Source organism: Zingiber officinale, chromosome 1A (assembly GCF_018446385.1).
Source record: "Zingiber officinale cultivar Zhangliang chromosome 1A, Zo_v1.1, whole genome shotgun sequence".
Classification (NCBI taxonomy): Eukaryota; Viridiplantae; Streptophyta; class Magnoliopsida; order Zingiberales; family Zingiberaceae; genus Zingiber; species Zingiber officinale.
The window spans coordinates 173,527,850-173,547,252 of NC_055987.1; the positions used below are offsets into that span (position 1 = coordinate 173,527,850).

The window sequence follows — 19,403 nt, forward strand, 5'->3', positions numbered from 1 at the left end:
CCAAGTATTTCTCGAAGAGTCAAGTAGTTGACTCAGGTATCATAGATAAAACTTTTCTACAAAAACATCTACACCTTCACAATTTTTTTCAATTTTGATTTTTGAACATTTTGATGTAAAATCTCAACATATTTTCTATTTTTTTACGGTTTTGTAAATTTTGATTTATGAAAACAAAATAATAATTTATGTAACAATCAAATACACACATTCTTATATCATAAATTTTATTGGACTTCTAGACTGACTGTCGCGTCCGCTTCTCGATTTATCCTGATGACCGATGAAAAATTTCCATGGGACCGGACCGATCACCCCAGAAATAATAAATGAAACTAACTGGGATTATCATTTTTTTTAATCCTAAATTTTATACTAGTTTACAATTGAATTTTATAATATCAAATCATGGATTTTATAAAAAGTAACATTTTTATAAATTCAAAATTACAAAACTAGAATGAATTTGATCAGACTGGAGTTGGCAAAATGATTAATCTATATAGCAACTCAATTATCCACTTGTTTACTATTGTGTCCATTATCAAATACACAAACATTTGGATTTAGTAGTCATTCAAAATTGAGCCCTACAAACCCCAACCTAACTCAGAAAACCTTGACAAGCATATTGTATCACAAGAAGGCCCAATTTACAAAGCATAGAGCAACACAATGTGCATTGTTATCTTCGCGCACAACTTTCCATGCGATTGCCTGTTCAAACGAAACATGACGACCCATCCCCGAGCAGCACACACCAGCAGGGAGATATATGTAACCCTGCAGGGATGAAAAAAATGAACCAGGAACTCAGGATAAAGAATACAGCTAATAGAATTAAGATGAAGAAGCTAAGAAAAGAAAATTAAGCACAATACCTGTTCCATTAACTTAACAAGCCCAGAGTGAAGTTGTTTCTGACCATCTTCATCAAAGATCTTATCGAGGGTGATATCCTGCAGTGCTACGAGGGAGGTCTCCAGCATATCAAGCCCTGCCTGGTTCGCGAAGGTGAACACCGGTTGCATCTGGGAATTACAGGTGCATAATTAATTAAGTCTGAAGACTGTCTCCTCACTATCAAATATGGCTACTAAATCTGTCCCCATTACTCAGAATCATTTATGCAGTAGTAAACACAGCAAACACACAAATAGCTAAGCATGTCTTGAATGACTTTTACTTGCTTGGATCCCTTGCGTACCTCAAACGAGCAACACAGAATAGCATCTTGATGATGCCAGAGTGTTTTCAACAATGATTCTTCATTTCCACCATCATTTCTCAGTAAATCCATCCCCAGATGATGACTACAATATCAAAACAAAGTTAGATAGACATGACATAATAGAATTTTATTAAAATGATGCAGAAGCAGCTACAGGTTACTAGTTCACTCAGTTGAGAGAAATGTGATTTGCAAATATAAGATGGGCAGAGACAGATTGACAGATCATCAGTCATTATGATTAACAAGTGCTAGTAGATATGCATCGGTAAGATCTGAATCAAGGTAGAAGCAGCACTAGCATACTTGTAACTTTGACAGATCCAATGAGCGAGAGTGACGGCGTCAGGGGAGCCAGGAAGTTGTTTGCTCCCTATGTTATGGCCAGGTCGTACTTGAGTTAAGGCCATTGAGACTCTCTGCACTGACGAGACGATGCTTCGGACATATTGTCTAGCCGTGGCAGCAATACTATCCTGGAGATGTGCTTCATAAGGAAATTGGAAGGCAATTGTCAAAATTGACCGTGTATTGTGATAATCGGTAGATTTATTATCTCCAGCAGATTGGTTTCTACTAGATGCTCCAAGGCTAGATGTTAGATCCAAAGTGTGAGTGGATGGCATGCCATTCTGCAAATTCATGTATAAGAAAGATATTGTAATCCCGCCAACCAATGAACAAATTAAACAAAAGTATAGTGATGAGCAAATTCAACAAATTATGATCCTAGACCGAGAAATACAATAGCACATACGACAACAAGAAATCATGTAAAAAAATAGGACCGATTAGAGGATTGCTTCCTCTTTCATATTTTTTTCCTTATTGTTAAAAGTTGTATATGCACTTTACAATATATCACAAGGCTACACTACTACCTATCTCACACACGTCCAAACATTGCCTATGTAGTAACTCTTATGAGCTAATTCATACATACTCCAAAAAAACAAAAATTGCAGACAGCATACAGGAAATTGCATTACCTAAAAAAAATTAGTAGAAAGGAATCTTGTTACAGAAGCATAGCAATTACACTCGAGACCAATACAGATGCTAATTATGCACGTTCGATGACAAACAGAGGATCTACCTTGAGTATTGCACCTTTTTTTGAAGGGGATTATAGTTATCTAGAGGAGTGAAAAGCAAAATGTTATGGCACAAAAGTGTTGCATCTCAATTCCAAGCCATCACAGAGGATATGTGAGCCACTATGGTCAAAAATCATCATAGAAAATTTGACAATCAAATGGAGCAGTCCAAGAACCTCTACTGTGACGAATTAGCCATCAGTATAGCACATAATCCCATACCAGGATGACAGAATAAAACATATTGAAGCTGAAGTTGACAAATATTTCATCGAGGAAAGTCTAGGCACTTGTCTCATTTATACTCCTCATGTACGTCTAGAGTTCTGACTAGTAGATGTGTTCACAGAGAAAATCAACTCTCACTTTCAGGCATTAATTGACAAGTTAGGAATGGACAATATCCATTAGCCAGTTCGAGAGGGAGTGTCAAAAAATATAATCAATTAGAGGAATGAATTGCAATTGTTTCTTGCGGATTCTTCTATTTTATTCTTTGAAGGGGAACCTTAGTGAAACGATAAAGTTGCTATCGTATGACCTTATGATCATGGGTTTGAGTCACAAAAACAACCTTTGCCTCTTGTAATGCAAAATAAGGTACATACAATAGATCCAATGTAGTCCAATTCTTCCATAAGACACCGCATTGGTGGGAGTTTTGTGCAACGGGCTACCCTTTCTATTTGGTTGACCATTTATGGACTATGCAGAGGATGAGGGGTAATAACAAAAACTCTAACCCTCTGACTTGGCATGCTCTTATACACATTATATTCTTTAAAGAGCAATCATACGTATTTATATATATGACTAAAATAATACCTAATGAACAAATACCCAATGTAGGACCAAACTGTTAAACTCTAATACCAACATATATCAATTTACTCTAGCAAATTTAACAAGTAACACAAACAAAAGATATGAATGATTTTACAGATTACCAAGTATAATTCATTGGCTCATTTTTATACATCTTTTAAAGGATACAGCCAGCAACTCAGCACGTTGAACTAAGTTGCATTTAGGTGTTAAATATACCTTGAAGGAATCAACTCATATTACATGGAAAGATAAAAGATATCATTGATATGCTTAACTGTTTTTGTATCCAACGGCATAACACGGAATCCAGATGCTAGCAAGGGCACATCATCAGGAAAATGTTCGACTATTGGTGCAAACACAAGCTGAAAGCAAGTTCCCAGAGAATTATCCTCTATTCCATAGCAAATCTGCAATTGAAACAACAAAATCACATAGTGTCAACATTTAATTCAAATTATTCCATATTTATCACACTGAAAGAATTGGGGCAAGCAATGTAACAAAGTTCATTACAACAGTCAGTAAAGAAGATAAATCAATTGGCACGTCCAAACTTAAAAGGGTACTTGACCCGAATATGTGATTCATTATCTATTTTATCCGGTCTTGACCATCCTCGAAGTCACTGACTTTGCAGCTTCAAGAGTAAGTTATGTGCTTTATGATAACTATAAAAGTTAATTGGCTAACCACTTGCCCACAAAGTTCAAACTATTAAGAACGATTTTAATTATATATTTAATAGGAGGTGATCTAAATGAGGAATACGAGAGGATACATGGAGTTATGAGTTTGGAACAAGAAATAAAAAAGGGAAAACTATACTAGATTTTGCGATAGCATATGACCTTATATTAACTAATACATTTTTTTAAAAAAAGAGAAAAATACTTAGTTACGTTCAAAAGTAAGAATAATAAATCGCAAATTGACTTTCTTATAATTAGGAAAAATGATAAAAAAATTTATAAAGATTGCAAGGTCATCCTTGGAGAAAGTTTAACTACCCAAAATAGGTTAATAGTGTTGAATATACGTCTCAAGCATAGTATCAATAGAAAAAAAATATATATATATATATATATATATACAACTCCTAAAATTAAGTGGTGGAAGTTAAAGGATGAGAAACAAAATATATTTAATGAGAAGGTAAGAATACAAACATTAGGTGAAATATATGGTGACTCTAATATGACATGAGATAAGATGCTATCAAAGTTGAAAATAGTAACTAAGAGTGTACTTGGTGAGTCAAAGTTACATGCACCACTAAATAAGAAATTTTGACGGTGGAATGAGAAAGTATAAAAGAAAGTGAAGGGCAAACGACTAGCTTATAAGGAATTATATATTTGTAAGAACGAGGAAAACTTAAAAAAATATACAATAGCCAAGAAAGAAACTAAGAAAGTAGTGAGTGAAGTAAAGAATGAAATTTTTAAACGATTATATCAAAAATTGGAGGCATTTATAGAATAACTAAAGTAAGAAAAAAGAAGACAAGAGATCTTATCAAAATAAAATATATTAAAGATGAATATAATAGGGCACTAGTAAACGATGGAGAAATAAAAGAGCAGTAAAAGAGGTATTTTCATCAACTTTTGAATAAAGGTTTAAGTGACCAACTTAACTTAGGTAATTTAAGTAGGTCAAATGAGTATAGAAATTTAAATTTTTATCGTAGAATTTATACTTCAGAAGTAGAACAAACTTTAAATGAGATGCACAATGGAAAATCCATTAGACTAGATGATATTCCGATAGAGGTATGGAAGTGCCTAGGGAAACAAGGTATTAAATGACTTATAAAATTATTTAACATGATATTGAAAATAAAAAATATCTGATCAATGGAGGGTAAGTACTCTAGTTCTCTTATATAAGAACAAAGGAAAACGTATAAAATTGTGCAAACTATAAAGATATTAAACTAATGAGTCATACTTTGAAATTTTTGAGAAAAAATAATAAAAAAAAATTAAGAAAGAAGACCACGATGATTGAAAATCAATTTGCGTTCATACCTTAAAGGTCGACAGTAGAAGTTATACATCTTCTTAAATAACTAATTAAAAAATATCGAGAGCAAAAACAAGATCTACATATGATATTCATTAACTTAGAAAAAACTTATAATAGTGTCCCAAGAGAAATTATATGGAGAATTATAAAAAAAAAAAAGAGATTAGCATAACATATATTGAACTAATTAAGACTATGTACGAAAATATAAAAACCAGAGTAAAGATTTCATGTGGAGTAACTGAAGTATTTCTAATAAAGATAGGGTTACATCAAGGATCAGCTCTAACTCACTACACGCATTCAAGATACAGTAACTTAGTACATGTTGTTTGTCGATGATATTATTTTGATAGATGAAACACGTGAAGGAGTAAATGCTAATTTAAAATCTTGACGGGAAACACTAAAAGGGAAAGATTTTAGGCTTAGTAGAATAAAGACAGAATATATAGAATTTAAGTTTAGCAATATTAGACATAATGAAACAATTATTAAGATAGAAAATGACGAGTTGTCCAGAACCGAAAGGTTTAAATATTTAGGATCATTTTTACAAAACAATAGAGGGATTGAGAGAGATATCTTACATAGAATACAAGCAGGATAATTGAAATGGAGGAGAGAGCCGAGTGTTTTATGTGATCGTAAAGTACCTCTAAAACTTAAAAGAAAGTTCTACAAAACCACAATTAGACCTGTTATATTATAGGGAGCTAAATGTTGGGCTATGACTTGAGCACATAAGCAGAAGATGCGAGTTGCAGAGATAAGAATGTTAAGGTGGATGTGTGAACATACGAGGATGAATAAAATAAGAAATGAAAGAATTAAAGAAAGTCGGAATTGCATCTATTGAGAGAAAAGTCCGAGAGATACATTTTGTTGGTGTGGGGAGCACCAAACGATCCAAGCCTGAGTTTTGATTATGGCAAAGGGTTCAAAAATTAAGATGACTTGTTATCTAACAAATGTGAATAAGCTTGCAGGAAAGTCCTAAATGTTCTTAAGCAAAAGTCCTAATGGATTCTAGGTAGGTGAAAAACCCTAGGGGGAGGTAACCCTAGGTTGTGGAAAGCCCTAGCTGTGGTTAGGCAACAAAATCCTGGTCCAGGGGACTGTGCGAAGTCCTGGCGGGTTGAGGACTTTGAGTGAAATCCTAGAGTCGAGGACTCTAGGTAAAAATCCTAGGGGTCGCGAACATCAGGTGGAAGTCTGGACGGGTCGTGGAGCAAACGTTCAGCAGAAAGTTCTGGAGTCTCGGACGCTAAGCAAAAGCCCAGGCAATCTAGAGGACCGGTCTAGCAAAAGGTAATTTCTCCTAAGAGGAGTAGGTGAGGACATGTTCCCCAAAGAGGGAACAGTAGGCGTCGGTTCGACCTAGGATTTATGTGAAATTTGAAAGTCAGAACCGAACAGTCCGGAGACTGTCAAAGTTACATTTTATACTATTTGCCTATTTCTCTAACTCTGTTTTGAAAGAAACTAACATTTTTGCAAGTTGAAGTTTGTGGCCTTAATCAGTCGACCTAACCTCCGGATCGGTCGACCGAACCCTGGAGATCAAATCAGCTTGCGGCTAAGGTTCGACCAAGGGATCAGTCGACCGAACCACGGGTTCAGTCAACCGAATGGTGGATAGGCGCTGGCTCAATAGGACTGGGTTGATCAGACTAGATAAGCCAGCGAGGAAAGCAGGATCGGTCGATCGAACGAAGGTTCTATCTGAAGCGGCAGAATCAGGGCGGGAAGCTGGGCAGGTTCAGTCGACCGAACACCCGGATCGGTCGAGTCAAAGACTGATCCCGAGATCAGTGGATCTGGATCAGGTCTAGTTCGGCTATAAAATGGGATTCGACCAGCAACTTCGACGACAGACATTGAGACATCATTTAGAACTACTTCAGCTCTCGCATGCTACTGCGACAATTGACGAACGGCTGCTAATTCTATTATTGTCGGTAACTTTATTTTATTACTATTGTACTTCAAGTTTGTAATCATTGTTCGTGCTTATAGTGATTGTCCAACGAAAGCGATCAACGATCGCGGGCCTTGGAGTAGGAGTCGTCACAGGCTCCGAATCAAGTAAAAGAAATGTGTTAGCATTGTTTTACTTTTCTGTCTTTATTCCGCTGTGTTTTACTATGTGATTTGCGAAAAACGAACGTAAAAGTCACGAGTGCTATTCCCCCCCCCCCCCCCCCCCCCTTCTAGCTTGCATCGATTCTACACATTTAAGATGGTACGGGCATGTACTTAGACCACCAATACATGTTCCAGTTAGGCAATATGAAACTATGACAAACACGCTATCAAATGAGAAAGAGGAAGATAAAAAAAAACTTAGTTAGCAACAATAAAAAGATAAAATTTATTTAAGTATAAATGATGATATAGTAGGAGATAGAGCTCAATGGCGTAAAAAGATCCATATAGCCGACCCTACCAAGTGGGATAAAGCTTGATTATTGTTGTATTTATTTATAATACCCCTCTTCATGTGTGGGTAGGTATGTTTCACTTAGATTGGCCTAAATCCAACACATGAATCAACGCAATTTTTTTCCAACAAAGATATCATTTTAGAAGTTATTTGGCTAACTACTTTCCCAAAAGCTCAAGTAATTAGCAAAAGGAATCAATTATATATTTATATTTTTAAAAATAGTATCTTAGTTGTGAGGAATCAAATTTTATAATCTTTTAAAAATGAACCATTGCACTCATATTGTGACTCACATAATATATCATGTGGGATTAAATCTGTATATTATAACATAAATAGCTATTAATTCTAGTTGTCACCCTCGAGCGAAGAGCAAATCTTAATGCATTTTCAACTTGTTACACAAACTTGAGAATCATAACAGATGAAAATTGCCAAGACGCTAGACAAAGAAGACGAAACTGCAACAAATTATGTGGATCGGTGATTTTGAAGATGAAATGTGACTCATCGATTTTAGAAAAAGTATAATCTTCTTAATTAATTTATCTCAACTGAAGATATTGCATGGTTCTATAGTTTGCAAACGTACAGAGACAATATGCAAAAGGATTTAGAGAAGAAAAAAAAGATAAATCAGGATTACAATATCTACTATTGTGACATAAATATGTAAATATCTAGAGAAAGGAAATAAAGTCATAAATCCAAGAGATGATGAAATGTTAACAAAGAAGCTGAGTAAAATTCCAACGTATATGCAAGAAAAGATTAATATAATACTAAAAATTTATTAACTTTTGAGATTGCAACCAATGAAGACCAACAAAAAATGTTGCAAACAAAATAAAGATTGGACCCCACTAAGAGAGAAATGTTGGAAGGCAACAAAATAAAGAATATAATCTTGGTAGGGTTGTATTCAAGCGAAGCCAAGCTAAGTTTTATGTTGTTCGAGCATGTTTGAGAAGGTAACCAAGTCAGGCCAAACCTAAAATGAATCAAGTCGTTAAAACTTACCTTGGTTTCTTTTTTACAAGCTTGAGCTTGGTTTAAACTTGGCTTGTTTAGAAGCCGGAACGGAACATTGCTCGAGAAGGCTGAAATTGGGTTCGGATGAGCCTTATTTCGGTTGGCCAAAATCACCTAAGCGTGCGGAGCCGGAGCGGAAGACCCGGACCGAGGTGAGCAACACCAGAGCAGAGGGCCCGGACCAAAAGTCAACTGTGTTGACTTTAGTGGTCCGGGCGCCCGGAACCCGATTTTGACCGGAACTCATTTGACCGCAATCCGTTGCGAAGGGGATTAAACTTTATCCCCCTTCCAGGCACCTGAAACCCTCCAAGCCCCCCCCGACTAAGGCTATAAATACAGCCTTGGTCCAAAAGCTTTTCAATTCAACAAGCAATTTGATATTCAACACATGTGTGCTTCTATTGTTTAGTTTAGCTTCCTTCTTTCTGTGCTTACACTGCTGTAAAAGAAGTTTCTCCGTCTGAAGGAGAATTTAGTGCGATCATCTTCCTTGGATTCACAACCTCCCCGGTTGTAACCAAATAAACTCCGATGTCTCTTTTCTTTTAAGTTCAGTCTTTAATTATTTATGCAAGTATTATTTTAAAAGTTCGAGAAGGGTTTTGTTTTTATATTTGTGCAGGGTTATTCAACCCCTCCGACAGCCGCCCACCAACGGTCCCCAACAAACACAACTGAAACCCTAGCAACCTTTGTGGAGATTGAGGAAGAGCCTTGACGAATTGCTTAACGTTGTCTCCCCTAAGCCTCGTTAAGGCAAGATTTCTAACATTCATTTTTTTCCACGCTATATGGATTATATTACATACATTTTGATGTTCGACGCATATTTATTGGTAATGAATATGTTTTTGATTTTATGTCGGTTGATTTAACACTTGATTAAGACTAGTTAGTAATGGATTAATGCATTGTTAACTACATCATTAATCACGTAACTTCTGATTAAGGGATTAATCGAGAGGGGTTATTGTCGCTAGTATATTTGGTAACGAATTTGTTAATTTAATTAATAATAGGGGTGAGTTTGATTGGGTTTCCCTCATACGTGTGGTTATTAACAAGTAGGTCAATTAATGTCAGTATGGTTGGATTTAATTCCAGATTAGGAAATCAGTGGATGAGTTAAATGATAGATAGATTAATTAATTCATTGTGGTTAACAAGATAGCTAATGGCTACAAACTGTCCAAGGAAAATTTAGGCAAAAGCATAATGGGAATGGGGTAATTAAATTCTGATTAGTTAGTTAATGAATTCATGGAATTATTTTGATGGACAATTGAACAGTTGCTTGATTAATTAATATTAGGATTTATTCCTTTGATTTAACCGTATTTATAACTTAAGCAATATTAATTGATCTCCTTTCCAATGATTTGTTTATCAATCTATTAAAGTAATTAATCCATGTATAAGTAGCTACATATGTTAATCAACTCATTAAACGAATTAATCCATCATTCAATAAATTTATATGATGACTAAGTGACGGGTAAGGAATCTGGCTTAGAGGATACGGGAATTCTTATCAAAACAGAGGAAAAAGGGGATGTGGGATCCGGCTTAGAAGATACCGGAATCCTTACCCAAGGCAAGTGAAATCCGGCTTAGAGGATACCAAGAAATCCTACCAAACCTACTATGGTAAGGATCAGGCTTAGAGGATACCGAAAACCTTACCAAAGCTTGTGGAACCTGGCTTAGAGGATACCGAGAAACACTACCAAACCTAGTTAAAAGTTTGGCCAAACGAACAAAGGTCGAGGAAAAAATAGCTACACTCAATGCTATGAACTCACTTAAATGTTTTGATGATGAAAGATAATGCCTGATGTTAACATATTTTATTTAGTTTATTTTTTTTCTTTCTTTATGTGAGCAAGGTTTAGATCTGAAATATTCAAAGTATTTTTCTATATATATATATATATAAGCATGTGAATGTATGTTGAATTCTTACTATAACATGTTAGAACTTGTTGAGTCTTTAGACTTACTAGATCTATATGGTGTTGGTAACAAGGAGACGGAGGGACTTGATGGATGAGCTAGCTCATACTTGGCAGTGCACACACTCGATGGCCGTGTCCTTTTCTTTTCAGTTTAAGTTATTCTTTGTTTTGGGGTTGTTGCACTTTCGGGTCTTTAAGTGTTGAGTCATATAGTTGCTTCTGAATTATAGACAAGACTTTGTTTTACTGCTTTATAGTGAGCATTGTACTGTTGAGATGCACATTATTCACATTTGATTTATCTAATGTTATTCATTTGTCGATTGTGTTGTCTCGGGTGGAAGGGTTTGTATGAATTGTTTGTATTAATCTTACTGTTGATGTACGCCCTGTATCTTGTTGATGCACATTCACAGTTAAATATCTTCCTAATGGTAAAATCAATCGCTAGAAAGCAAATGTAGTTCTGAAGACCAACAGAGACTTATACAGTTAATTTGAGATATTCCCACCAATCATTCGTCTCAACTTAAACCATGCATTATTTGTCCCAGCAGTAAATCACAACTTGCAAGATGAACATCAAAAATTATCTTTCTATATAACGACCTTGAAAGAAGTTTATATACAACGTCCAAGCTATGTTGCTCAAGGAAGACAAACTAAAAAAAGAAATTTATGATCTCAAACAAAATCCTTAAATGCAACTTGAGAAGTTCACTAAACAAATTACTCAAATGTCCTCAAATGCAAAAAAGCAAATCATTCAACTTTTTTTTCCAATACAAGACATTGGTATCCTAATTTTGGCGATTTATGTCGATGACATTTTTTTAAACAGGAAACAATGTGCTCAAAAGATTTTGAAAGGATGCTTACTTTCTTAGGGTAGTTCTTATAGCTCTTAAGGAGCATTCTTATGTCAAAGGAAATATACAAGGGATCTCTTATATATATTAAAAAAAAAGTAAATCCATTATCTTAACGGCCCCCTAGTGTCGACCCCACGAATATGGAGAGAGGTAAATACAAGTACACAGACGTTAGGCGCATGGTGGGGTAAACCCTAGTCATCAATTCCTGAGAATCGACCCATGGCCATTACGTTAGATGTCATACGCCCACCGTCTGCGCTACGCCCCAAAGGCAAGAGATCTCATATAAGAAGTTAGTAAACTTGAATGTATACAAACAGATACTCCAATTATTCAAAATCATAATCCATCATCTATAGTTATGGTCAGATGATAACTTTAACTTCTCGTATTATCAAAGACTAACAAGTAAATTCATTTATCTTACAATTACCAAGCCAAATATATACTTTAGAGTTGATACAGTGAGTCACTTCATGTAGCAACCCACGAAGTGTCATTGAGAGGCAATACTAAGAATTCCTTTATTGTACAAGTAGCATAGGCATCTAAATATATTAATGTATTCTCTAATGTCAATTATATTGGATAAGTATTGATAAAAGATTTTATACCTACGTTAGGGACAACCTTAAGACCTAAAAAGGCAGAAAGCAAAATATGGTTGCACATATAGTTTGTAAGATTATACAAACAACGTCCCTTCTTGAAGATGTTAGTTTCACATTACAAAACCAATGAATATGCATTGTGATAGCCAAACAACTATCTACGCATAAAACACATTAAGATAGACTCACTTCATTAGTGATGTAGTCATGCCCAAGGTTTAAAATCTTGGCTCATGCCGAAGTTTCGATCTAAGACCGAAACGATATAATTTCGGTATCATATCGTGCCAATAAAATTTCAGTATTTTTTAAATATAAATATAAATGTATATTAATATTTGATTATTAAAGATGTTTTATATATTGAGATGTTGAATTTATATTTTAATATTTTCTCATAAGATAATGTCTATTAAATTTTTATAAAAAATATTTAAAAAATAAGTAATTCTTAAAATTCAAAAGTAAATTTTTAATTATAAAAATAATTATAAAATTATTCAAAAATTTTAAATTATTTTTTAATGTATATGTAAATTTTTTATTTTAAAAAAATTATTTGAAATGTTTAAGAATTATATTTTTTAAATTTTTTAGATTATTTTAAATTTATGTTTAATTTTAAAATTATTTTAAAATTTTAAAATTATTTTAAAATTTTAAAATTTTTTAATAAAATAGTTTATTTATAAAATCGATATTTAAAAAATTAAAAATTAATTAAATATAAAAAAACTAAAAAAATCACAGTTGGGATGATGACCATCACTGCAAAGGATTTTAGAAATATATAATATTTTATTAAACAATTTTAAATTTTTAAATTAAATTTTATATATTTTAATAGGATAATTTATTTAGGATTTTAAAAAAATATTTGATTATTTATTTAAATTAGAGATAAATAAATTATTAAAAAAATAATAACATAACTAACTAAATAAATAAATAAAATTTTATTATATATTTTAAATTTTCAAATAAATAAAATATTTAATTAATTAAATCCTAAGCCTCTTTGAATTATCCTCATCCATCCTAAGAATTGTTTTAATTTTTTTTAAAAAAATATTTAATTAAAAAAATCTACCGCAACACAGGCGCGGCCACGGGATTGTGCGGTCCCTCCGGTGTGGCCACGGGGTCGCACAACCCCTTCCGCATGGCTGCGAGGGTTGCACAACCTCTTCGACCGAACCGCGGGGTCACGCGGCCTCCTGCGCTGGAGGGGCGTCGTGATGCACTTCCGGCGCAACCACAGGCATCGCGACGGCCCTCTAGCGTGACCGCAGGCATCACGATGCCCCTCATGCGCGATCACAGGCGTCGCGACGCCCCTCCTGCGCGGTCGCAGGCATCGCGACGCCCCTCCTTCGCGGCCGCAAGCGTCGCAACGCCCCTCCAGTGCGGTCGCGGACCCCTTCCTGCACGATTGCGGCCGCAGGTGTCGTGACGCCTACGCGACTGCCACAGGACTGGTGTCGGTCGACGGAGGAAAGAAAGGTTTTGCCTGTTTCAACCGGCTCGGCATGAGATCTCAATGTCTGGTCGTACCCAAGAAGATTAACACCATACACATCTTCCAAAGAGCAAATTATAGATATCTTTGCCTAGTCTCTCTACTAGATTTATATCTCTATGTATTAAGTTGGGCATGATTAATATCCTTGCTCCACATTAATAGTAAGTGTTAGAAATAATAGGTTTAAATGACCTAGTTTATATTTACCTTGTCTATCCTTATCTTTAAGGCAACATATTTTGCGTATATAAATACAAATACAAAACTATAATTTCATTCCATAAATAATACATGTGAAAATTTCTCGTAGGTCAGGTGACCGGATGCAAGACGATAAAGTCCAAGGAGGCTGAAGGCCTAATTCTTGTCAAGAAGAGAAACCCAAGAAGATCCAGAGATCGAACGTAGGATGAATGAAGACTTGGAGACACGGAGGCTCCAAGGCATGAAAATCCATGGAATAGGGTTCTCTGGCATGAGGTAAACAAGAGTCAAGTGTTCCGTCTACCCTCGATTCGCCATTAGAATGGTTGAGAATAGTGCAACAATTGACTGATATAGGTGTATAATGCATCAGTTCTCGGTCATTCTAATGGTTGAGTTTGCGTAGACTCTCCTGCCCTCAACTCTCATTTACCTCGTGTCCGAGAACTTTGTCCCTAGACTTTGGTGCCTGGATTCTCCATGTCTTCGAGTCCTCATTCACCCTACCTCTGATCTTCTAATCTGCCCAGACTTCTCTTCTTACCAAGAATTCAGCCTTCAACCTCTTGAACTTTATCGCCTTGCATTTGATCACTTGACATGTGAGGACTTTCTCTTTGCAATTTCTGCACACTTGATGATCAACATTGGACTCCAACATTTTGCCTGCCTTATGCTATCAATCATCAAAACTACATGTACTACAACACGTATGACATGATTGCGCCAACAATGTATGCACAATCATAATTCTGCATAAATCAATGTAAAATAATTAATTTATTGGTACATAAAAAATAGGTATTGGTATAGAAACTATAATAACTAACTTGCAATCACTTTTTAAATGAATGATTTTAGGTTTTTCTTTGGATGAATTTATCATTAGGTGAAAATATAAAAAAGAATCATTTTATTCCTGAAATTTAATTACACAAAATTGTGAATGGGAGATTTTCACATTTCCAGCCAAGTGACAAAACTGACTTAGTTTTCTAAAGACCATCCAAGTCTGAAAAATAGTCAGTGTTTAAATTAGTTTTAACAAGTTTTTTGCACATCTGATCCATCAACTAACCCCAACCATAAAAGTATTAGTTTGGGTTTTTTTCTAGTCCACTGGTGGTTTGGTCTGCGTTTGGAGCTATGGTATAGGTGATTTGAAATCCTTGATTGGTAGCTCATTATGGTATATTTTTGGTAGTTTTTTTATTTTAAATGGATATGATAAATATGCAACTACACTAATTAATTGGAAATATCATTACTAATGGGTTTTTATTTGACAGTTCAACAGAAGACTTACATTTCTCAAATTTATCAGTGTAAACCTTAGATTCAAACATCAATGAAACAAATTCATAGCAAAGACTATTATAAGCTATAAAAGATGGTGATTGTTACTTTTCTGGACTTCTGTTATACATCAACCACCGATGAACTTCTATTCATAACTTTCATACAATTGGGCCATTGCTGAAGAATAAATGATAATATGATAAATAGGTTCTATCATTTTCTTTTATATGATCAACATTTATGTGAGAAAGCAAATATTAGTATATTACAGCGTAGCTACATAAACTGTATGCTACAATCCACTAGTATTTGTCATGATATCCATTAGGGATTAGGTCAAACTTTTGTTGTTTTAGCACTACAATTTCAGTTAGGTATTAATATTTGATCATATGCACGAAGTGTGCAAGTTTATTCATGCAACTTGAACATTGCAGTAACCAAATTTAAATGATGTGAGCGGCTTTGAACTCATTGATTATTATCCAACTTGAAGTACCCAAAAATTATGTGACCGTAGTACTGAATTATGGCGTGTAATCTTGTGTTTGTTTTCAGATATAGATTTGTTGTATTAATATTGTGATAGCCTTTTGACATAGAAGTGCCCTCAAGTTATATGTTTGTTGGCATTTTAGGTCCCATACCATATGATAGCTAACAGGGCTCGTAAGCTGCATGAGCTAATTAGATAACTTATGGGGCTGCCCAGCTGTGCCAGCCGACTGAAGGCTGCTTTCAAGGAAACAAAAAGCTTCTATTTGAGCTTCAGTTGACTTGATAACTTTAGCAGTCAAACTGACGAATGATTTGTTGACTAAGAATTTTTTTATGCAAACTAAAAATATTGTCTTTGGATTCAACAATCATATTTTTGAATGCTTATTTGGCAAGACAACTGGAACTGTTTTTTAGCATTTGCAAGTTAACATTTGATCATGATTTATAAGGAATCTTAGAGATCATTTGGGCACTTATCCACATTATCATAGATTCATTTTCTAAGATTCATTGATATCAAGTGCTTAAATCATATCCAAGATCTTGGATAAATTTTAAGGCTTCGATTCTTATCTTCAGGCTCTTTGATAACTTCCTATCTTCTGTGTCTTTTATTGCATCTCTTAGGGAGAGGTTGTAAGTATTGTTTATCCTCTAGTATTTATTCTTTGATCCTTAATGAGAGAATTGGTTTCTAAGGTTTTGCTATTATAATGCATTGTAGAGATCTCTTAATGTCTCTACATCATGAGGTTTTATCCTTGAGAGAGTCTCACAGATTTAGATCAAGCTTTGTGAAGAGTTATGTTTGGTTTGTAAAGGGTTACTTCATTGTCTCATTTAAAGGAATAATCTACTAGATATTTTGGGATGAAGCACCAGATGTTTGAAACATCGACCATGAAATATAAGTGAATTCTCCAAACCACAATACAGGCATTATTAGCATTTTGTTTATTTCATATGTATTTTCACTGCAATTTTACCACACTAATTGATCATAGACAGTTGGGTTTATCCTCTGTTTGAGCATTTATGTCTATGCAAGAAATTAAAAAGGAAGGTACATCGCGTATTCATCCACTCCCCACCCTCCACTAGTCAGGCCACATTCGATCCTACAACTTTTTACCTACACAAACACACATGATTTGCAAATTCTGTAAGAATTCTATGAAGGAAAACATACAGCTTATACCTGTAGGAGATGTATATTTGTGGATAAGATGGCTCCATGAGTAAGGGCCTCACCTTCCAGACGAACAACTTCAAGAGACTGAAAATATTTGCAACCAAGAAAGATTATTAAGACAAGTCCAAAGATGTCAAGAACCATCTCAATAACAGCAACATAAACACTTGTCTTTCATGGTCAAAGAACTTAGAAATCCAACAACAACTATCTTCTAGCTGAGAAGGTAACGTGATTAACCTCTTTAAATTTGCAAACTAATTTCCAAAAAGAATCTTATAGGTGAGATTAATATTCATCTTAGAAATGTGCAACACAGCCATAATACCTCTTTAAATTTGCAATTGCTAAAAGAAAACAAAACATATTTAAAGAAAAAGTTAAATATACCTCCTCATTCTCAATTGTGTGAGCAAGTGGCATGATTGTCTGACTCCCAGAAAATTTGGTAGGTCTCCATCCAGGAAAGGAACATACACCAGTTTTCAAGGAGGCAGCAGAATATGCATCTAAATTATAATCAGCCCATTCAGAACGGTGCTCCCTCAGAAATCGAACTAGTAATGCTGGTGGAACACTCTATAGAAGTGACAAAATACGTTAGAATATCATTTGTTTTGATAAGATAATAACAAAAAATTGATTATTACACTAGATACTCAGAAACTGTTATATTACCTAGAAACAATAAATCCTAAAACATTTTCATTTAGAAGCACACAAAACAAACAGTTACATTGTAAGCATTGTGACAGAAAATTGCATCCTCCTGTGTTATCCATTTCCTCATCAGTTTTGGAAATGAAAGGATGTGTTCTTATTAAATGGAACAAGATAATATATAATATCTTATTTGTATTGGAATTTTACATACAAAAAAAGTGGAAAAAAGTTTTCAGTGAGCCAACATAAGTCAAATTTGTGTAAAGCTTAACCAATCTAAAAATGATGATTAAGAACAAGAAATCTAGCTCATTCAAGACTCAAAATCAGCAATGAGGTTGAGAAAGTTGATGTACGATCAAATGACCAGTTAAACGGTACACATTTCTTTCAATTTCTTACATAACACAAAGAAGTTCATGCTTAAACCAAATTCAAATAAGAAGTTTAATTCTAAGTGTGCTTGTGATCAATATCAAAGTGTTAATACGCACTGGAAATAATAAAAGAAACGAAATACACAAGTGGTAACATGTCTCAGACACCCTGCTTCTAACCCTCAATGAGGAAGAGATCTCAACCCTACTGATAAAATTTCCACAAGCTACAACATAGCTTAACAACAATGTGATTCATGAAAACATTTTCTCTTAAAGATACAAAGGTATGTATACAAAAGAAAAAATAACTTATCTCATCCTATAGTCTATAGATAATTCTAGGCAAGAAACATGTTACAAAGAGAGCTTCAAAGATGAATGATGTTAACCATTTATTGATGCATACAAGCTTCTTAGATATTTTCAATATTTAAGTATGATTAGAAGTGATTGAGAGTAATGTAAGTGTGAGTTCTTGTGTTTACAGTAACTAAAATGTCTTTGAGATTGACCTAAAATTCACCCTTGATCAGCCAATGCAACAAACTGTTGAAACTTTCAGTTTAAACTTAGGTCAACCAATCCTTAGGTTGGCTAAACCTCCATGCACGACCTAGGAGCACTTAGAGCTGGAACCAAGCTAAGTCAAACCAAAGTAGTTTTGTGTTGTTCAAGCTTTTTTAATAAGATAAAAAGCCAAACTCAGCTTAAAATTAACCAAGCTACTGAAGTGGTTGTTCAAGCTTGGTTTGGTGGGGTTTTTTTTAACTTAAATTTGGTTTGAACTTGGTTCGTTTAGATGTTGAACTTCTAATTCGAACTTATTTGAATGTTTAAAACTTTTAACCTTGTTTGATTGGTTAATAAACTTGATATTATAAGCTTCTTCATTCATTTTAAGAGGTTTTTTGTTTATTTACAAGTTTGACAAGAGCTTCATTGATAGACATATTTTACAAGCTTTGTTCACAAACATTATATATATATATATATATATATATATATATATATATATACGCACTATTCCCTTCTCCCTTGTGATAAAACTTCAATCTTTTCAAACCCTTCTTCCTCCACCATCACATGCAACTACCCCTTCGCCCTTCGACTCCCTGTTCACCCCCATCGTTGTAGAAATCATGTTGGATGAAGTCACCAGCATTTGCCACTACCAACGTTCTCAATTGCCACAAATTGTCACCATCTTCAACCAACTACAACCTTCCACCTTATTTCCACCTTTCCTCATGAAAAAGGACCCCACGTCCTTAAAGTCCTTCATTCACATGCAACACCATCTGTGTGCTGCCATAGAGACAATGAGCAATTTATTTCGGTTGGGGACGTTGAGTATATGTAAATAGAGAAACAAGATGAAGGATCAAAATCACAAAATTTAGTGGCACTCATATTATTATTGTTTGCACTATTGTAACTTTATTAGTTTTTGCATTGTCATATATTAGGTTCTATTTTGGGCTTTTGATGGCATAGATATAACCAAGATTGAAATATTGTTCTGTGTCGGAC

General features: G+C 34.5%; 1 protein-coding gene across 2 annotated transcripts in view; it reads right to left on the reverse strand.

The window, feature by feature from the left end:
• Window positions 1–481: 481 nt before the first annotated feature.
• Window positions 482–19,403, reverse strand: part of LOC122038441 (homeobox-leucine zipper protein HOX9-like) — a 57,290-nt gene continuing 38,368 nt past the window's right edge. For both annotated transcript variants that reach the window (XM_042598191.1, XM_042598190.1), the window contains 7 exons: window positions 17,221–17,409; window positions 16,837–16,914; window positions 3,432–3,566; window positions 1,538–1,863; window positions 1,208–1,313; window positions 882–1,031; window positions 482–783 (listed from right to left, as the gene is read on the reverse strand). In XM_042598191.1, the coding sequence (XP_042454125.1) occupies window positions 637–783; window positions 882–1,031; window positions 1,208–1,313; window positions 1,538–1,863; window positions 3,432–3,566; window positions 16,837–16,914; window positions 17,221–17,409 (1,131 nt within the window). In that variant the 3' untranslated portion in view covers window positions 482–636. The remainder of the gene's footprint in view (window positions 784–881; window positions 1,032–1,207; window positions 1,314–1,537; window positions 1,864–3,431; window positions 3,567–16,836; window positions 16,915–17,220; window positions 17,410–19,403) is intronic.